General features: G+C 42.7%; 1 protein-coding gene across 1 annotated transcript in view; it reads right to left on the bottom strand.

The window, feature by feature from the left end:
- PHIP (PHIP subunit of CUL4-Ring ligase complex) overlaps positions 1 to 22,169 on the bottom strand; it is a 308,497-nt gene that overhangs the window by 33,115 nt on the left and 253,213 nt on the right. Inside the window, exons 25-32 of the mRNA XM_075923789.2 lie at positions 20,381 to 20,488; positions 19,687 to 19,811; positions 19,372 to 19,454; positions 16,873 to 16,984; positions 16,434 to 16,495; positions 14,600 to 14,755; positions 11,678 to 11,798; positions 5,985 to 6,110 (exon numbers count right to left, since the gene is read on the bottom strand). Coding sequence (XP_075779904.2) covers positions 5,985 to 6,110; positions 11,678 to 11,798; positions 14,600 to 14,755; positions 16,434 to 16,495; positions 16,873 to 16,984; positions 19,372 to 19,454; positions 19,687 to 19,811; positions 20,381 to 20,488 — 893 coding nt within the window. The remainder of the gene's footprint in view (positions 1 to 5,984; positions 6,111 to 11,677; positions 11,799 to 14,599; positions 14,756 to 16,433; positions 16,496 to 16,872; positions 16,985 to 19,371; positions 19,455 to 19,686; positions 19,812 to 20,380; positions 20,489 to 22,169) is intronic.

The raw sequence follows: 22,169 nt of genomic DNA, 5'->3' as shown, positions 1-22,169 counted from the left end.
TTTTTCCAACATTACTGTTTGAAGTGTGCTAATATATGTGATTGTTTAGGACACTGTATGATTTAGTTTGACCAAAATTAAATGCTGGTTCTAGGGTCCTGAATAATTTGGGAAGACAACACTATACTAAACCAGTTACCTCAAATGAGAGGAAATTTCTTAAACATTCACTTACGTTAGGCTCCATCTATACCGCATCTTTCTTGCGGAAGAGGAAATGCAAATGAAGCACTCATTAGCATTTCTCACACTCATTTGCATAGTCTCTTCCGATCCTTTTTGTGGAAGAGGTTTTTGCGCAAAAAACAGAGTGTGGATGGGGCCATTTTGCCCAAGAACCCTTATTCCTCAAAAATGAGGCAGACAGACAGAGAGGCGGGGGGGGGGGGGGGGAGAGCAAGTAGTCAATGACTACCTGATAAACCTAGGCTTACTGAGTAGTTAACTATTCAACCAGTTGCTTACATCCCTACTCTGAATTAGGGATGTAATAGTGTAGTCAATTAACCGATAAGCAAAGGCTTATCAGTTAATGCTATAGACTACACACATTTCCCTCCCCTCACACACCAGTAAATTATTTAGCAGGCTGGCCAGCAAGCCTGGCTCAGTTTCGGCTTGTGTCTGGTCCAGGAGCTCAGACACCTACCCTCCAGACAGGGGCTGCTGCCACCATATGATGTTGCCTCTTTATCAGAGGCAGCAGCACAGGGCAACAGACAGCCAGTCCATGAGCGGAGATGTTTTTTAAACTGGCTCCCCTCATGTACGAGCTTCCACCTGATACAAAGTTGCAGGAGGCTCCTCAGGGGTGGGGCCCGGGCACACTGACTGCTGGCCCCGCCCCGGGGAACTGTAGAATAGTTGACTAACCAATAAGAATTCATGAGGTTACTTGACTAGTCAATTAATCAATATTTAACATCCCTACTCTGAATTGGTTTCCCTTTGAACTAGCAAAATAAACAATTTTGATTTAAAAATTGTCACTCATGGAGAATCCACCATGACTCTAAGTAAGTTATTCCAATAGTATTCTTTGCTACATTGGTGCCTTGTTTCTCACTGAAATTTGTTTAACTTCAACTTCTAGCAATAGAAATTTCATCTGCTAAACTGAAATGTGAATATCAAATATTTTTTCTCTAGATACATACCTGCAGACTGTGATCAAGTCACCCGTTTTAACTTTTCTGTTAAAATAAATAGACTGAGCTCCTTTAATCTACCATTATAAGGAATATTTTCTAACCCTTTAATAATTCTCGTGGTTCCTCTTTGAACCCTCTCCTTCTTGAACTGTGGACAGTAGAAATGGACACAGAATTCCAGCAGCAATCACTCCAGTACCAAATACAGAAATAATATAACCTTTCTTCTCCCACTCAAGGTTTCCCTGTTTATTCATCAAAGGACTGCACTTGCCATTTTGGCCACAGTGTCACACTAGGATCTCATATGATGTTACCATAGCTTCCGAGACTTTTTCAGAGTCACCGCTTCCCAAGATAGTGTTCCCCATTCTATAGGTATATATAGTAGAGGTAATGCACCATGTTTCTGCCCCAAAGTTTCAGCACATAATCTGAGTAAAGCCTTAATTTTCTGGGAATTTTCAAGTAAATCTGTGAATCTGAGTTCAAGCAGTAGAAAATTAGCTTTAAGACAATTCACAAGTTTCACAATTTTTTGGACCTTTCCAGTTTCAACAACATATTGTTGAAAGTCAGAAAGGAGTACACAATGAAAGTCTGAAGGTCCCTCTGACATATTATTTTAATAATAAAAATAAGTTATTGATAACCGAATGCTTATGATCAGCAGTTACCAGAGAATATGAATATAATTGCTATCCCCATTCTCTATGTGCAAACCTTTTGCAACACCTTAAGAAAGGAATACAACACTCCCTTTTGTCATACATCTCCAGTAATGTTCCTTGCATCTGCAAATGAGGGCTAACATGGTACATGGGGAATGGCTTTTGCTAATTTAGGGGAATTTGCGTTATACAGGAAAATAATGAGGTATATTGGGTGGTCTCTGTGGGTAAAAGAATAGAGGGTATATGCTGCTGATGTCTTAAAACAATTTCCTTGCTGTTGTGTTAGGAATATTATGTATAGATTGGCCTTTAACCAATTTAGAATGTGTGTGTGTACTAAGTCAGGTGTTAGGGAGAAGAGATGCAAAGGCTTTGGGCAGCAGGAGTCTCAGCACTCTCTTAGTTTTGTGAGAGTAGGATATCCTCCTCCATGCCAGGCAGCGGAGAAGCTTCTCTAGCCGAGGACAGAGGCGATACTACTAGCCCTTATTAGTACCTGAGGATTTATATTGTTGACTCCCATTGGAAAGTACCTGGGTCATTGCCATATTCCCTCCTTTGGGGGAGCCTGGTATTGCAGGGTGGGAAGACTATGCTTCAACTCGAAGTGGCAGCTTCTCTCCCAAATGGAGGCAGCTGCTAGTCTAACACTGGAAGGGAGTGAAGAGCCCCCCCAGTTTGAGAAATAAAGGAATGGAAATTAGATTTACCAGAAGAGATCAAACAGTGAGCGAACAACTATATGAAACTGAATGAAGAACAAGACAGGACTGAGCAGGACCAATTCCAGCAAGACAAAAAGATGAAAAAACCCACAACCCTACCAAAACAAGTGTGCTACAATGCACACTTCTCTGCCTGGAGAATCGATGAGAGAACAAACAACACACGACAGTCTACAGATGTTTATTCATGTTTCTTAATGCACAAATAGAAGGTGCTTATATACTATGTTAATGAGCACGGTATAAGAATGTATCCGAAACTGAAGAAGGGATGATTTTTATATGATATCAAGCTGAAGGAGGAGACGGGTGCCTGTTCAAATCCAAGATATTGGTTTGGAGTTGGTTACATGTACTTGTTTTGCCATTGCTGGCCAAATCAAAATTGCATATTTTGGACATCAGCAGGACTCCTCTCATGAAGGACGTATATGGGATTACATACAATATCTCTTACCATAATTTTTAAAAGATCTTGTTTTTCAACTCCCACTGTTATTTTTATGTAAGTGGCTTATGGGGGATGGTCTTACATAATTCACTCTGATTCACCAATGCTATCAGGCATCTGCCTTGCCCCCAATTCAATTTGAGTTCTATGACTAAGGATGGGCATGTCTATAATGCAATTAAAAACTTGTGGCTGTCCTAAATCAGCCAACCTGGGCTAAGGGCTGTTCACCTGCAGAGTAGAATATACCCTGTGTGTAGCTTTTAAAATGAAACAAAAACTGTGTAAGCATTTCTGTGTTGTAAGAACCAAACAGTGCTTACATTATGTGTCTAAGGCAGGGCTGGACAAAACAGGGTGCGCAGGCTGCATTCCACCTGCCAAGCCACCAGATCCGGCCCACAGACGCAGCAGGGAGCCTCAAACTCCCTTGCTTGACTTGGCTCTCCACATGCGGCTCAGTAAAGCAGCTACCAGGCCATTTGTATTTCTCAGCTGTGAGCTTGGGGGGGGAGGGGGGGAGGGGAGAGGGAACAGGCTGCTCCCACCCCCAGCACAATCCCATTGGCCTGTTTCTAGCCAATGGGAGCTGCCTGTTTGAAGAACAGGCAACACACAAAGCACCACTTCGCCCTCCTCTCAGGCTCTTATTCATAGATGCACATGGTCCCTGCAGCCTGTGCAGGGACAGGGCAGGCAAGAAATCTGCCTATGAAATGTGCTGGGCTTCTGGCTGGGAGTCACCCAAGTAAGTCTCCTAGCCAGAACCTGCCTCTGGTACCACAGCCCCTCTCTCCCCTAAACCATCTGTCCTCCCACTCCTACCCCACCACCCTTCATAAGCTAAATCCTCTTCCCCCCTCCTGAGCCCTTACTCTCTCCCAGATCTGGCACCCCAATACCTTGCCCCAGATCACAATCCCCTCCTGCTCTAGGTCACAACCCAAACCTCTGCATCGCAATCCTGTGTCCCAGTCATAACTGCCTCCTTCATCCAAACTCCCTCCCCGACCTCAGGCCTTCCTGCACCCCAATCTGGAAATGGGTGACAGGGGAGGGATCACAAGAGGATTACTTGTTGTGTTCCTTCCCTCTGGGGCATCTGGTATTGGCCGCTGTCAGCAGACAGGATACTGGGCTAGATGGACTGTTGGTCTGACCCAGTATGGCCATTCTTATGTTCTTAATCCCTTACCCCAAACTCCCTTCTGCACCCAACCTCCTTCCCAGACCCCACATCTCCTCCATTAATATCATGGAAGAGTGCAGGCCCTCAACCACTTTCCAAAATCTTGGAGTAGCCCCTAATCAAAAATTATTCTCCGTCCCCAGTCTAAGGACTTCTCTACACAAATATTTAGCTGGTGACAAACTGGGATGTAAATCTATTTGGCACTCACTCGCCTGCTGCATACTAAGTTTTAGTGTGGACCTTGCTGCCAAACAATGGTAAGTTCCTTCGCTCTTTGATCTAGTCCAGTGGACACTAACCTTTTTACACCCAAGATCACTTTTTAAATGTCAGGACAAGCCAAGATCCCCAGGTACTGGCCCAGCTGTCCTTACCCCCATCCCTTCCCCAAGACTCCACTCGTTCCTTGAGGCCCCACCCCTCTCTGTTCCTCTCCTCTCCATCATTTGCTGTCCCCAACCCTTACTCACTCTCACTGGGTCGAGACAGGAAGTGCAGGCTCTGGGGTGGGAATGAGTAAGGGGGGGGAGGGAGGACAGGGACAGTTGGATCCTGCAGCATCTGTAGCTCCTCCCCTCCCCAAAATAGCTGGCGCACTTCCTAAGAAGTTGGATCTGGTACGCAGCCAGGGACTTCCTTCCATTCTTCCTGCATGGAGGAGAAGGGGGCGGGGAGGTCCCGTAGCTGTGCGCCAGCTCTGACTTCTCAGAAAGTGCACGCGCTGTTCCTCTCCTGCCATCCCTGAAACAGCCGGGGCACTTCCTGAGAAGTTGGAGCTGGCGCGCAGCCAGGTACTTCTCCCCTTGCCCCCGGCGCAGGACGGAAGGAAGGCAGGCAGCACGGAGAAGGAAGTTCCCAGCTGTGTGCCAGATCTGGCTTTTCTGGAAGCATGCCGGCTATTTTGGGAAGGGGAGGAGAGGAGCAGCCTGTGCGCTTGCTGAGACGCTGGATCTGGCATACAGCCAGGGACTTCCCGCCTCATACGGCAAGGATGCCAGCACTACCTCCATTTTCCCAGGAGGTAGCACCAGCATGGGCTCCTTCTTGGGGTTGGAGAGGGGACGAAGAAGGGGGGGGGGGCTGTGAACACCTTGCGATCGACTGATCATGCCCCCAAAAATCTACCAGCTGATTGCGATTGAAGGGTTGGTGACCACAGATCTAATCTCTCCACAGAATGAGGTAGAATGACTAGATAGACCTAGATACATTAGTACAGTAGAGGATGTCAAGTTCAGATTAAACTTCTAAGTTGTCATCATTCAATTCCTTGTTTCTGAATTTTGTTTTATAAATTCCAATGCATTAAACTTAATCCTATTTTGTAGTAGTTGACATGTTTTTCAATCCCCCCCCCCACCTTTCTAAACAAATATTTTGTACTTCTGACCTTCAGTAAAATAGATGGATGGCATGCTCACACTAAGGGTATGTCTACACTGCAAGGCTATTTTGGGATACAAGAGGTCTCCTAAAATAGCTACCCTGCATCTTTTGAACACATCTGCTATTGTGAAATACAGCGGATGTGCTATTTTGACATCCCTGTATTCCTCGTTCCATGAGGGATAAGGGATGTCTTGAAATAGTGTGTTGTTTTGAAATTTGGTACCATATAGATGCCAAATTTTGAAACAGATTATTCTGAAATTAAATCAAAATTGTGTCTCTTATTTTGAATGTAGGGTGCAGTGTAAACGCATCCTCACATGCCAAATTACAGATTAGTCACTTTTTATTATTGTTACACAATAGAACGAAAATATATATCATATCTGTTCATCAACTTACTTTATGAAGTGTAGCAGAAGATCTGTAACGAATTTGGCAGATTTAACAATAGGGCTTCCTGGTTCATTGAATGTGCGTGTATTATGTTCTATGTACCGAACTTCCCACATAAGTGAAGAAAGCCGCCTTTGTGGGGAAGGTAAAAAAGAAACAGATGACACTGAACAGTTACATATTTTAATATCTGTGTTAACATTTTTAAACAGCCTCCCCTATCTTCTTCCAAGCAGTTTAAAAAGGAAATAGCCAAAAATTACATGTCCGCTATACCTGGACAACAACAAGCAGTTTTTTCTTGCTTCTGCTCTTACACATGTGTCTGCTGTATGCGGGGAGGGTATATGCCTGGTGAATGAAGGGGGGAAAGGTTTGAGACCCTCACTGCTAGTCAATCAAGAGATGCCTCATAGGGCTTCCCAAGCAGCTCAGCTGGCTATCTATAAAAGTCTCCTCTGTTGCCCAGGCCTGGTCCACGCTCTCCTAAAGCTGATAGTTAAGGGGGACAAAATGTTTCCTCTGATTGGCAGAGTCCTAGTGTAATAGCTAGTTCTCCTCACCCCACAGATTAGCTCTGATAAATACAGCCTCCCAGTTATACAACAGTAGTCCTCACTTGCAGTCATGACACAGATAAAAACATTTTTAAAAACTGATGCAACTATTAATATTTTCCATGTTGTGTGATTGTCAAAAAAATGAGGATATCCCCTATTTTAAACTAGTAGTATGGAAATTGAGAATAGGACCAACCTTCTATTTATTTTGCAATTGCAAAGCACAATGAAAGAAATTTCTAAGAAACATGTCCTAATCTCCCTCCCCCAATAGTTAAGAAACCAGAATGTGCTGGAAGACCTAGTATTATATTAAATTTTGTGCATATGCACACTAAGATGAGTATATCAATGTGCTCTGTGAGGACATGGTACTCAATTCTACAATGTAATAAAATAAAAGGGAAGATGCAGTAAACATGTGGAACCACTGTGGCAGAAAACTTGAAATCTTACAAGAAAGCAAAATATAAAGAAAATGGAGGTTACTTACCTGTAACTCCGGGGCAGGCAAAAGGGCCTCTGTGGGCCAGATTGGCCCACTAAGTGGGTGGATCTGGCCTGCGGAGGCCCTGCTGCTCCCCCAGGCCAAGTAAGGGAGGGGGGGCTTGCGAAGCCTCCTCCCACCCTGCCAGGAGCACGTGGCACTTTGAAGCACTGTGCACTGCTCGGAGGGCGCGGAGGAGTGTGGAGGTGGTTTCGTGCCTTCCCCTGCCCCCAGGCTAATCAGGGTCTGGGGGCAGGGGAGCTGCATGAAGCTTCCTTCGTCCTGCCCTGGCCCTAAGAAGAGCCACAGCACTTCAAAGTGCCACATGCTCCTTGCAGGGTGGTAGGAGGCTTCCTGTGCTCCCCCATGCCCAGGCCCTGATTGGCCTGGGAGCAGGGGAGGGCATGAAATCTCCTCCACTCTCCCCCTCTTCTAGGGCATAGGTGCCTAGTGGGAAGGGGGGCAAAGGCGCTCCTCCACCCCCAGACCAATCACAGTCTGGGGGTGGGGTAGCCCCACCCCTTCTGTGGTAGCCCAAGGCTACTTCAAAAATTTTTGAAGTGGCCCTCGGGGAAAAATCGTTGCATACCCCTGCTGTAACTGGAAGTATTCCTTGACCTGACTGCAATATAAGATACAGTTTGGCATATGGGAATTATGGTGAAAGTCTAAACCTATGACAAGTTAGTTAGTATGTGCAATAGGGATGTTAGCTATCAGGTAATAGAATAGTCGACTAACTGCATGAATTCTAAGCCGTTAGTCACTATTCTAAAGTCCCCGGGGGCAGAGGTGGCAACCAGTGCAATCTAGCTCCACTCCCAAGGAGCCCTCTGCCATCCTGGACTGTTGCCTCTGTATCAGGCGGGAGCCAGTCCACGAGGTGAACCAGGTTAAAAACCAGCCCCCCACGCAGACCAGCTGCCTGCTGCCCCTGATATAGAGGTAGCAGCACAGGGTGGTAGCAATCCATGTCCACAGGGGTCCAAGTTCCCTGTGGACAGAGGCTTCTGGGGGGAGAGAGGAGGGAGCAGGGGAAGCTGCTGTGAAGCAGCCTCTGTCCATGATGGCCAGGGCTGACTGTGAACAGAGGCTGCTCCGGCAGCAGTCCCGTCGGCTGGGACCCCCATCCACTAGGCTTCATGGCACTCTCGCCCACCCCCCCACCCATGCTGCTACCTTTTAAACTGGATCCCGACCCCCAGCACTGGCTCCTGCTCCCCTCGCTCGCTGCATCTGATACAGCAAGGGGATGGGAATGTGAGTAGTCAACTAGATTAACAGATAAGCCTAGACTTAGCAGTCAGTCAACTACTTGCTTACATCCCTAATGTGCAATGACTATGTGTTTGAAAAAAAATCACCATTTCCAAGTGCATATTGGTGACAGAACAAGTGCTTAGAGTCAAAGAACGGCCTCCTACAAGGATATTATCTCCAACATTATTCAACTCAGATCATTGCTTTTTACCTCCTTGTGACCGTGAATGGTGTGGCTGTCACTCTCTCTCAAAGCAGCGGCTGCCTCCTGTGACTTGACCCCTCTACCAGGTCAGTTCTAGGTTTTACCCTTGCTGGAGAAGTCCATAAACAAAACTAAGTGAATCATTACAAACTGAGTCCACACAAGAGATTGAGGAATGCCTCCCTCTAGAAGTGTATCTGAAGCAGGTCCTCCCTTCTACCAGGGAGGGATCTTTGGGCAGTTGTAGGGAGAGACCTTGCCTTCCCTCAGCTCTTCTCAGGAGCTGCAAGTTGCAGGTTTATGCTCTTCTCTTATCTGCCCTCAAGCGAGCTCTTCTGCTTCCTTTAATCTTCTCCTCCAGTTTGTTCATCTCTTGCAGGTGTGGCAGGGTAGAGTTGGCTGAGCCCAGACCAGCTCCTCAACCCCTAGTGACCAGTGTGAAGTTTGTACTGCATTACACTGCCTTACATCTATCACTATGAGTATCTCTCTGAGAGATTAAGCTGAGGTAGCTTGCTCCTGGTGGACTGAGCCTTTACACCCCTTCTGGCAGGGGGATGCCAGATAGTGGGTAACAGAGTAATACAACCCAAGATCCATTTCAAAATCCTCTGTGCTGATGTAGGTGGATCTCTTAATCATTCTGCTATGCAAACAAATAGTTTAAGTGTCTTTGTAAAGTCCCTTATTCTCTGTAGATAAAAGGCCAAAGGAGAATGCAGTCTTCTCTCCTCTTCCAAGGCATATGGATTAGGAAAAAATACATGAGAGTGAATGCACTGACTTATAAACTCAAAAACCACCTTATGTATGAGTCGAGTGAGGACATAGCAAGACCTTTTCTTTATAGAAGATAGTATATAGTGGACCCACCACAGAATCATAGGTTAGAAGGGACTGCAAGGGACATTAGTCTAAGATGCATGATTTGTTGTGTCTGAAATATCAAAGGGAGACGACTTATGGCCACATGTGCTCCCAGTTTATTGATTCTTCTGGCCAACCTTTGGATATCAGAAAATCCAACTTCATAGACAGATGGATCACAGAACATGGAGCCAGTGGCTCAAAGTAAGGCTCAGAGAAAAAACTGAACACAAATGAGGTTCCACGGTGGTGGACTTTATCTCTGGTGGAAAGGATCTAAGAATTTCCTTCAAAAATCTAGTTGTGGTGGTGCATGAGAGATCATACCATTATCCACTAAAGGATGGAAAGCACTGATTGCTTCTAAATACAACTGTAGGGAATTGTACGCAAGGCTTAATGAAAAAAAGATAACTCTAATATGTCAAGGATTCCACCATTTTCTAGAGAAAAACTGTGCTGATGAACCCAAGTGGAGGAAATCTTCCATTCAATTGAGTAACAGCTTTTCATAAGCTCTTTTCTACTGTTGATAAAGACAGATTACCTTCTTGGAACATGAGCATTCTATCCCTCATAGCCACCCAAATACCAGGCTCTGAGTTGCAGCAGCCCCAGATTATGACCTTGCCCTCATATTGTATTAGAAAGTCCAAAAATATGCAGATGTTCATGGCTGGATACACTGATAGCTTCAACAAATCCACAAAATGGATCAACTGGGCGCAATGATGCAGACTAAATATACTGACATAGAGGAACAGATGTAACTAAAGAAGAACCTTGACCTGCCTGCAAGGGCTCTTTGTCTGCTCTGGGAGCCTGAGGTGGAAAACCAAGCTCTAGAGAACAAGACTGTGCAGAGACTGACTCAAGTGTCCCTGTACTGACCATGCCCAACCCATTGCCCTGAGTAGCATCTGTAAGTTAGCGATGACCCAGTGTGTCAAGATCCCAGTCTGTGGTGGCTGCATTCGGCGGATCTGCACCGCTACTTCAGCAATCAATGCTGAACCAGTGATCTACGTATAGAAAAGGGAGACTGGTACCAAGAATTCTGGGATCTTCCGACTGTTGTCATATGGATGACTTTCGGGCCACAGAACTAGATTTGCAGGGCAGAATCTAGTTCAGGAAAGCCAGGCCCATTTGCCAGTGACAGATGCTTCAAGCTGGTATAGGGCCCTCTAGCTCTGGTGTTCAGTGTCTGGGGCTTTAAATGCGTGGCAAACCCTGTGCCCAGAGTGTGGTGGTTCTGACTGGATAAGCTCTGGTGGGCTGCTCTCTGAGGTGTCAAGCAGATCAGCACAGATGGAGACCAAGGGAGCAGTCCCAAGGGTAGATTTATCCTGAGAATTCGGAGCTGCCATCAGCAGCGTGGATGGCACTGGGAAAGATAACACATCTTGCACTGCTCTTAGGGCTTCCGAGGTCGAATGCATTTCCAGGTGCTGAACTCTAATACTGCAGACCAAGGTGGCAAATGTATTCCTGGGAGGATTATCCCACTCAACTGAACCTGGGACACAACTCCCACTTGGAAACAATGAGCTGCTCTTTACGAGTCTAGGCCTGTCCTTGCTTTAGTAAGCAGAAGACTGTCCTCTTCTGGGCTTTTTTTCATGGGAAGGCAGATCTTCACTGTTCTAATGGCAGTGCTAACTGGGCACTTTGCATTGAGGTTGTGATGCTGTGTGCAGAGTCTGACTCCGGCCATTCAGGCGCCAGTGCCAAGTCTATAAGGAGTGCCTTTAGCATAATGTTACTCTCTTTTTTTGTGTGCAGTTTGAAGCTTTTACAAATGTGACACCTTTCACTAATGTGAGTAACCCTCGGGCATTGTAAGCAGCTAGTATGGGAGGGAGGGTCACTGACTAGCATGGGCTTTTTGTTCCAGTCCTAGTTATTAAACCCTGGAGATAGGGACATGCCCTATTCCAAGGCTAAGTCCCATTAGAGGCACTCTTAACTAAGGGAACTTGAACTACAAGAAGAAAAAACTACTTACAACAACTGTTCACAGCTAGCTACTTTGTTTTGAAAATCACTTTTTAGACATATGCTCTGATCCTGCAGTTGGACCCACACACAGAGCCAACTACAGGAATAGCCCCTTGAATATTCTAAAATTCATAGCCAAGAAAAATAGCTGGTCAACATTTTATAAAAAGAATACCTAGCTCAAAGATAAATGCATGGAGAGAGATATGGATACAGTCAACCTATTTCAATCTTCCTGTTAGATATTATCCTATAAAAAGACAAGCAAAAAGGTTTGTCTGTCACTACTTTATAGAAGTAACAGAGACTTGGATCTAACCTGTAAAATCTGCTTTCCAGTCTTTGTTTAATGGTACTGAGATCTGTGGGATATGCCACAACAGTACAATACATTGGATAAGCTTGGAGATCCACAGGTGCCACAAATGCAGAAGCAATATCTAAATATAAATGAAAATTCAATGTTATAGCACATAAAGCCAGCCCTTTAAATAGTCTTTTTCAGATTTTTTTATTTTCAACATCCCTCCTCCCTTGAAGCTTAAAATACAAACAGCAAATGACAGAAATACACAAGAAAAGCCAACATTATATATTTTAAAATACAATTGAAATTTTATACACAAATGTTGTGTGCTGTAGCACTTCAGAAACATGATTGCTATAGTGATTAATCAGAGCCATTCATCTGCGTATGAAGAACTGCACTCTGAGAAGCATGCTATGTGCATTAAAAATATAAACAGAATTATTTTTACTACAGAGAGAAATCTGTAAGTTATATCATTTAAAATATGCAATTCCAAAATATTAATTAGTGCATGTCTGACACACACGGCTTTGGGAAAAAAGATATAATTTCATTAATCTTTACATTACCACTAGGGATGTGAACAACTAGTCGCTTTCCCCACTCCTTGCTGCCTCTTATCAGAAAGAGGCAGCAATGGGGTTGGGAAAGAGGAAGGGGGTGCTTCAAAGTGGCAGCGCCATGTGGAGCCTGGGGCCAGACGCCAGGCTCCACGCGGAGTTACTGTTTTGAAATGCTGCATGCAGCCCAGGGTCAGATGGGAGTTCACAGCTGGCCCAGGCTGCACGTGGCGGCAGCACCACATGGAGCCTGGGGTCAGCGGGGGAGTTCCCCGCTGACCCTGGGCTCCATGTGGCACAGCCACTTTGAAATGCCGGAAGGATCACGGGACTAGTGGGGAACTGCTTGAATCCCCCGCTGGCCCCATGCTCCCTCCAACTCTTTCACCTCTGAAGTGTAGCAACAGTCCCGTGGCTGTTGCTACACTTCAAAGGCGGAGGTACCCTTATCAACTAGCTAATTAATCGAAAATTTACATTCCTAATTCCCACTCCCTCAGCTTCAAGGTTCTCAAATCTTAATGTGAAAAGCAATTCTTTAGACTATTACTATAAAAGCTATAGTCCCTACCCTGAGGATATTACAAGGAATTTAGGACAAAGACAAATACAATACAAGCATAAAAACCATATCCCAGAAGATGAAGGAATCCAAACAAGTAAAAGTATCAAAGGCTTTCCCTCCGCTTGTGCAAATGGGAGACCCGGTTTTTAAGCTGACTCCAGCCCCCAGCATCCTCTTCTGCCTACCCTCCTCCCCCGCTTGCTGCCTCTTTCTGATAGAGACAGCAAGGGGTTGAAGAGACTAGTGTGTTGACTATCCGATAAGATTTGGCTTATCAGATAGTTGACTAGTTGCTTACATCCCTACTCAAGTAGTAAGTTCATGGTGAACCATTTGCTAATCAATCAATTATACATCAATTCTCCTAACAACAACCCAAAGAAAGGAAAAACTATGGCTGCAGTACATAACAGCTTAATTAGGAAAAATCCCAAGTATATTCTCTAAGAAAACAAAACAAGCACATTTTTTTGCTATCTGTTCAAAGTATTTCTACTCAATATAGGGGACTCTATTTTCAGCACCAACAAGTGATTTTGGGTCCTCACTGTGAAATACCATGAAGTGGCATGGATTTTCACACAGTAAGTTGTGTTCTACACTTTTTGAAAGTCAAGGTCTACAAGGTCTCTCACAATGTAGCACTGGAATGGAATTTTGCAATAAGTCAGTTATAATAAATGTATGTTATAGCAAAAGGATTGGATTAAACTTAAATACAAGATATAGGCCTCACACAGGACCAGGCAGCTTTAATTTAGCTCCAGTTCTGTTTGATGTTAGCATGTTAAAGTGAAGGAATGGAATATTGTAATACATAGTGATGTTAGTGTTAGATAAGGCCTTGTAGTAGATAGAAATAAGTTTAATGTTGAAATATTTTGTAACTGTAGAAGTACGCCTTGGTTCCATGCTGCAATTCTGTAAATATATTGTTTGTGTGAATGACAGAGAGAATGTTTTAGGAGAGATAAGTGTGAAGGCCACTACACGCTCAAATGGTCAGAGGAGGGGCTGAGGACTCACCAAATAATTATCAACTAAGTGAAAGGACTCAGAAGATGCAGACTATCCGGGCAGATTGACGAACCCTGAAGCTAGAGGCAAACACCCCTTGATAGGGAACCAATCACTACTTTCACCGGAAAGACAACACCTCTGACAACAACTTCTTCCCAATAAGCACGTCGTAGGGAGATTGATTGTGATACTGAATGACTGATGAAGTCCTGACGAGGCAAAATGCATAGATTTGCATGCAAGGAAAATCCTATAAAAGATGGGGTGTGTTATAAGGTTCTTTGGGTTCTGTACTGGTTAAGATCAAGACCAGGAGGGGCATCAGCCCAGACTGACATGAACCCGTCTCCTTCCTCACACCTGACCTATCTGGCCAATAGGTTGAGCTGAGCAACAGACTGGAAACTATTCCATGGGTGTGTGTGTGTGACTGTTATATTGTCAATAAGTGCGGCTTGTTGCTGTATCCTCCTGAAAAAGATCCTGTGTGCTTCTTATAAGCATAACAACATTACATGTTCAAAAACTAAAACACTCAAAATCACACAGCACCTTTGAAAGTTCAGATCAGATTGTGTATTTAAAGCGCTATATAGATATATCATGTTGTGAACAAAGTATTTTTTTCATAAGGTATAATAATTCAAATAGTGATTTTATGATAATTGCAGTTGATCAACGTTATCATTTACTAATTTTGTGGATGGTGGTGTTCTCATAAAAGTTCCCATGAAAGTTAGCTTGCATACTGAACTCTTCTTAAATTATTCAATCACAAATGTTTACCTAGAGTCATGAGCTGATTTATCCCCGTAATAATTCTGTCACATTCCTCATCTCGGGTTCTGGAACCCCATTCTCCATCAAGAGGTTTGTAGATCAATGTTCGGCATTCAACATCAGTTAAAGGAACACTAGTTCCCAGTTCTTCGGGGAACACAGCTGAAATATCCCATAAAAAAGACCCAGATGATCACTGCAAAATATTCATCTGTTTATATTTTAAGACAGACATACTTCTATTAAAAACAGAGCAATTAATATAGGCAGTATATAGAATATCATGGTTTTATTGAACAAAAGCATAAGATGTGTAAGTTCTTTGTGCAAAAGATAATGTTTAGATACTATTCTGGGGTCTTACATGCTTCATGTATATTATTACCAGATAACAAATGTGTTTCACACAATGCAGCTTTGATGAATTCTGTAAGAATTTTGTAGATTTTCTATTTCCTAGACTCGCAGCATAGTCAGTTCACAGAAGAATGTATTTTTTACAACAAACAAGAGCAGTTCTGCAGTACGTGAAATATTTTTATAAAATTATTACTAATTAAGTTATGCTTGGAAACTGTAGTGGTGCTTCATAGGTTTTCAGGTAGAGTTTAAAAATAGCAGCTTTAACTTTTATAGCTCTTGAGACCGGCTTATTTTGAAAACTGCCATTCTCCTTCTTCTACTGCTGTGTAAGTGGAGGTTCTTTAACTGAAGCATGAGACATAAAAGAGAGGCTACCATCAGGGCATTCAACTTTGGAATTAATACCCCAATTGGATCAAAATAAGCCAGAATCTGCTGATATTCAGGACATACTGAAAGCTTCATCTTTATATCTGGACTTTTGGGCAGGGAAAGTGCAACAAGGGGTAAGTATTTGCAGGTGTAGCAGCAGATTCTTGGTATGTTAGGATTTGTAGTTGAATGTATATTTTAGATTTTAGTGTTAGAGAAGTGCTGATTTTATCTTGTGTTTTACTGTACTTGTAATTATGTCTTAGAGCAGTGTTTCTCAACCAATGGTACGAGTACCCTTAGGGATACTCAAGAGAAGTCGGGGGGGGGGGGGGGGGGAGGGGCCTACATCAACACAACAGAAATTTGGAGAAAACTGAACTTTTGTTTTAAGTTTTAGAGAGCTTCATTATTTTTGTACTTTTTACACCCCAAAATTTCATCGCCCACCCGGCTATGATTAAGTTGTTTAAACAAATGTGTTGCAATGGTAGAAAAATTTGTGTGTGTCTGAAAACTGTAGGTACTGGGGGTACTTTTTTTTTTTTTTTTTAAAGGGAGTACTTATATATTTTTTTGAAAATGGGGTACTTTACTGAAAAAGATTGAGAAACACTATCTTAGGGTATGTCTACACTGCCACCCTAATTCGAACTAGCGTGGCTAATGTAGTAATTCGAACTTGCAAATGAAGCCCGGGATATTTAAATGCCATCTGTTGAATTCTTGAGTGATTTTGATGTGTCCACAGAAAAAATAATGCCAAAACATTGCTTTCCTGAATGGAGAACAGTGAGATTACAGAATCCTATGCTCCTACTCATTAGCAAACTCTTAGACTTTTTTCCATTAATGATATCAACATTATATATCCATTTACTTTAGTCACAGGTCATGCTCATTTTAATAATATGCATTGTAATTTAGTACTTTAAGAACAAATTTATATTGCAATTATTTTCATGATTCTTATTTGTTTCTTTTTCCTGGCATTTTACAGAGAAAGATGCCCAGTATACTTAATTTTTTAAAACGATTTGCATAAGATGTGCAGCTTCTTTTCTATACCTATAATTCAAGATAACCCATTTATAGCGATACGAACCATTATTGGGTATGAGCTCCATATCCCAAGGACTCATCTTCTCAGTGTCACCATTGTCCCAGCTTAAAGAAAAAAAATTAACTGTGTTTAAATTACAGTAATTAGTACTGCTTGAGCAGCTAAAATATATCATACTTATATCACAGAATCATAGAACACTAGAACTGGACGTGACCTCGAGAGGTCATCGAGTCCAGTCCCCTGCCCTAATGGCTGGATCAAGCACAGTCTAAGACCATCCCTGATAGATGTCTATCTAACCTGCTCTTAAATCTCTCCATATGCAATGTTATAAAATAAACATAATTAATGCACTTTATAAGGAGTTTTATTATTGCAATTAAAGGTACAAAATCACAAACTAGGGCTTGCTACGCAAGATTAAACATTTACATTAAAATGACTTATTAAAAGCAGAAGTAAGGACAAATTTACTAACCAGACATTGTAGCACTGAAATAAACTATCAGGATATTGAGGCTGAAGAGGTTCCTGGCTTTCAATTGTTCCAAACCACCAGGCATCATCTATTACTGACCTGAAACGATCACCTAGACAATACAAAACAATGTCATTAATAAAACTACTTTGCTGTCATAGTCCTAGTTTTGTGGGGGGTTTTTCCCCAATTTCTACACCACATTTGTCTAATCTTCACGTTAGTCATTTTTGGAGATGCCTGTACCTACGGACAAGAGTTTTCAGACCGATACATTTTTAAAACAACAGTAATGGGAATTCTTTAGAAAGAACTATTAAGTTGTATAGCATATCAGAAAAAAATAGGTAATGAACATGCAAAAATCAGCAATAAGTATAATTTACATGTATATTAGACCATGCTACAACATTTTTCAAGCAGTGAAAGATAGAATTAAAGATTTTATATACATATGTAATTCACATATTTAATACATATTCTTCTAAGTATAGAAAGTTCCCACATTTCCTCCTCTCAAGAACAAACTCCCTCAAAGTCCAGTAAACATTAAACTTTGTATACCAACCTTTCTTTGTTCTGAGGTTTTCTATGAATTTCTACTTGAGAGAAGATTAGTGAGCAGTCTACCATCTGGAAGGTAGTTATTCTCAACAAAATATGGATTGTAGCACAGTTTTCAATAAATAAATAAATAAATAAATAAATAAATAAATAAATAAAAAACCAGAGCACAATGCTGATTCTAAATAATAGTGCTTGATGAAAATTTACACTGAACTTCAAGTGACTGCTTTGAATTTGGAATTCAAGTGAATTTCCATTATGGATACGGGCGTAAAACATGCCAGAAAAGTTTCACTGGACCTGGTAGAATGGGCTTTAGGCCAGGAAGTAATAACATCTTGGCCAGATTGTAGCAAAGCTCAATCAATACATGTACTAATCCAGAGTGAATGGAAAGGGGCCATGAACAGATTAAAAGGGAAAAACTTTGTACTGGTGATGTCTCTGTCCCATAAAGAAACTCACTCACATAGCTGCAGTGTGTCAACTGGCTGGCTATATAGAAATTGGTATCCTTTAAGTCAAAAGCCACGTGTGAAGACCATGGAGTTGATCTGTAATAATTTGTGGCTAATGTACCCTGACCAGTTATTGTATTGTTAACGCAACACCTACACTGAGAATTCTCTAGCAGGGTTGTTAGGATATGCACCCAGGCAAGGGATGGGCACATCTCCCAGCAAACAGGTGATACAGAGCCAACTGCTTTGAAGTCAATCTGATTCCCAGCTGAGCTGTCCAGACTAGTTTAAGCCTGCTCAAGAGACAAAGGACTTTGAACAGATTTAAAGACAGACACTCCCTGAAGGAGAAGAAACCTGGCGTTGAACTAAGGTGAAGCCAGTTTCCAGAGGCCAGAGTGTCTGAGCTAAGATAGGTTTGACTAGCAATATAGTGATGCAGAGTGGGGTAGCAGCAGCCCCTGTCCTCAGGGGTCTAAGCTTCCCATGGACAGAGGTTGCTGGGGGGGGGGGAAGGGGGGGAACTGACTGAGGAGGTTGCCATGAAACAGCCTCTGGCTGCAGCAGCTAAGGCTGGCTACGAACAGAGGCTGCTCCAGCAGCAGCCTCTGTCCGTGGGGAACTCTGATGCTCCCCCACCCTCTCAGCAGACTGGGGCTGCTCCATGGCAGCCTCCTCTAGCACCCCCCACTGTGCTGCTTGTCAGTGGGAGGGGGCCTCTATCAGTGAGGGGTGTGTGCGCAGGCGGCACTGCAGAGCTGGTGCTGGGGGGAACTAGCTTTTAAGCTGGCTCCCCCCAGTATCAGCTCCTGTCCTCATCCCCCTGCTGTCTCTGACACAAAGGCTGACACGACTAGATTAACTGATAATCCTACTGGTTAATCGACTAGTCGACTGCTCATTCACATCCCTAATAAGGAATGGACATGAGCAAGCATTTGAAGAAATAACACATACAGGAGAGAGTCCCTTTTGCTTGTGGTGTCAATGGTGAAGAAAACTGAAATGGTTGGAAGAGGAGGGTGCACTTCTTTTTATATAATCTTAAACACTCCAAGAGGTGTATTCACATCCCCTAGATGATAGAGTCCCCCAAGCTTGCCAGGAAATGCCACCTCACAACTTGGAACAGAAGTCTTCAAAAAAGAAAGGTTGGGTATAGCCTTTTCTCATGCTTTAAAAACCAAACCTGATATTTACAAGACAAAAGGAAAACAACATGCTATCTTCTTTAAATTCATATAAGAAAAAATAAGTAACTGTGTTCAGTATCGAAGTCTGATTCTGCCAAGTGCTATAGTATTACTGTATGAAGATTTAAGCACTGCATCTCTCTAAAGATCAGTAAACCTTTCTGTCTGATTCAGACATAATTTATTTTCAATCACTTTGCCACATTTTCTAATGAAATAAGACAACATGAATGAAATCAAATACACTTATTAAACTTTTTACAAAACACACCACCTACCTATATTCCATCGTCTATGTTTTGCATCATCAAACTGCTGCCGCAAGACGAGAAAATCTATTACATCTGGCATATCATGGTACCTAGTTGTAATCAAAATGTAACAAGAACGATCAAGGTAAAAAATCAGCAAGAGAACACAGAAAACGTTGTTAGATATCAAAATGTATTTAAGGCATCTGAATTCAATACAAATTTTTTACAGAAAATTTCTGTTAAAAAAATAAAACATTTAAGATTTAGCAAATTTAATAAAAGGCTTTAAATATCACAAAAACAGTTTCCCTACAGGAATAGAAATAATGCTTCCCTTACTTCATGGTGAATGATCCTCCAGTCAGTTTACCAGTATCTGGGTCAAGAAAAGCAAGTTTAAGACAGCAGAGAGTAGGCAATCCCACTTCATATTTAATCCCAACTATTTTCATCAGTTCTTGTTCCTGAAGCAAATAAAACAATATTCTTATTTAAGCTTGCTGAATATTAAGAAGACTAGAACAGAAGTGAAATGAAAAAAGTAAATATATTTCTGTTGAGCAACAGATTTCAGCGGTGAACTGTGTAAAAGAATACTACATTAGATACAGAGCTTTCATCAAATGTACTACCCGAAACACAAAAGTTGTAATTCCCCAATATAACCTCATTGTGTTCAACATACTCTTAAGAAGAGTTAAAAGATAAATCAGACTGATACATAAATACTGATCACATCAAGGGAAATACACTGTTTTAGCAACGAGGTCTAGGATTTTTTGTTTCATCCTTCTCAGTAATCAATTTACTTATTACAACCATCGATTTTAAATGTGTTTAGTCTTGTTTAAAATTTTGGGAGAAGTTATTTCATTTTTTTAATCTTAACATTTTGAACACAAAATCAAAAACATGTTTTATAAAGATTCTCCTGGCAGAACTATGGACACTAAGTCACATAACATATACAAAAGTGTTTTTTATTACTGATTTTAAAGAAGAGCAAAAATGGGAAAAGAAAGACATATCATACCCGGAGTTCCATTTTGTGCCATGGCTGTTTTTTTGGATTAATGCTATATATTTTATTCTTTTTAGCCATTACAATGTATGCTTCATGACCTTGTCTGAAATAGTAGACCTATGAAACATAAAAATTAATTAACAATATTTCAGAATACCAAAATGTTAGCACATTGCCGATACAGCATTTTCCCTTCCAAACCAAGATGATACAGGTACATGCAAATAAGGCATTTTAAAGGATCTATAAACTATTATTTTAATTTTAAACAGTGATGCACTGTAGTAGTCAGAGTAGGAACTCCCAAGTTAATGCACAACCTAATGGGTACATCGAGTATTTTAGTAGATCAAGTATGGCTCAAAGGTTTGTACAGTAAATGTCCGATAATCCGGTACCTTTAGGACCCAGGGGGTGCCGGATTATCAGATTTGCCGGACTATCGGAAGAGGGGGCTATGAGGGGCCTGGGGTGGGATTCCACCCCAGACCTCTCATAGCCCCCTCTTCCGATAGCCCGGCTCTGCCCCAGGCGACCCCGATTAAGCCGCTGCTGGTCAGTTTCAGCAGCGCCTGAATCGGGGATGCCTGCAGCAGAGCAGCTGGAGTGCTGCCGGGTTGGTCCGGTAGCGCCAACCCTTGGCACGGCAAGACCAACCCGGCAGCATCCCAGCTGCTCTTGGGGACGCCTGGGGCAGAGCAGCTGGGGTGCTGCCGGGTTGGTCCCGCAGCACCACTCCTCGGCGCTACTGGACCAACCCGGCAGCACCCCAGCTTCTCTGCCCCAGGTGTCCCCAAGTCAGCCGCTGCTGATACTGATCAGCGGCTGACTCCAGGAAGCCCGAAGCAGAGTTGCTCTGCCCCGGGCTTCCTGGAGTCAGTCGCTGGTCAGTTTCAACAGCGGCTGAATCGGGTAAGCCAGGGCAGAGCAGCTGGGATGCTGCCCAGTTTGTCCCGTAGCCCCGAGGGGCAGCGCTACGGGACCAACCCGGCAGCACCCCAGCTGCTCTGCCCCCGGCTTCCCGATTCAGCCGCTGGTCAGTTTTAGCAGCGGCTGAATCGGGGAAGCTGGGTGCAGAGCAACTCCAATGGTCCGGCTGCCCAGAGCACTTCCGGGTTCCTAATGGTGCCGGACCATCAGGAGTGCCAGACCATCAGATGCCAGACCATCGGAGTTTTACTGTAGTAGGAATGAATCCTGTATGAGACACTAATGAAATACAAAAGGCTCACAATATATAGCTATTACTCTATTTTTCAGCATGTGGAAACTGTTACTTTTGAAGTTAGAAGAAAATATACTAATATACACATGCTTGTGTATTTGGAGAAACTGGAGAATTACTTTATGCAGAAATACACATTTTATACTACTATTCTGAGAAAACAGATCCCTCTTCTCTTAAAGAAGGCATATGGCCTGCTAGATTGTGCTCTTGTATGGCTTTGCTCATCATTGCATTAATATATTTTAGCAAAATCAGTTGTGAAAATAAAATAAATAGATAATGACTTATTTTTCCGATGAAATAATTTTAATGGATTTACTCTGGGAATTGTAATAATTGCTTTGCCAGGGATTGGTGTTTGACTAATATAATCTACTTTTACATTCCAGTGTAATAGTATTTGTTTTATATAATGGTATCTATTAGGAATGTAATAGTGTAGGCAATTAACCAATAAGCGAAAGCTTATAGGTTAATGCTATGGACTACATGCATTCCACCCCCACCCCTCAGTAAATTTTTTTAGCAGGCTGGCCAGCAGCCCAGCTAAGTTTTGGCTTGCACTGGGTT

This window comes from Pelodiscus sinensis, chromosome 3 (assembly GCF_052426305.1).
Source record: "Pelodiscus sinensis isolate ZL-2025 chromosome 3, ASM5242630v1, whole genome shotgun sequence".
NCBI lineage: Eukaryota > Metazoa > Chordata > Testudines > Trionychidae > Pelodiscus > Pelodiscus sinensis.
This window is presented reverse-complemented; position numbering and strand designations above follow the sequence as displayed.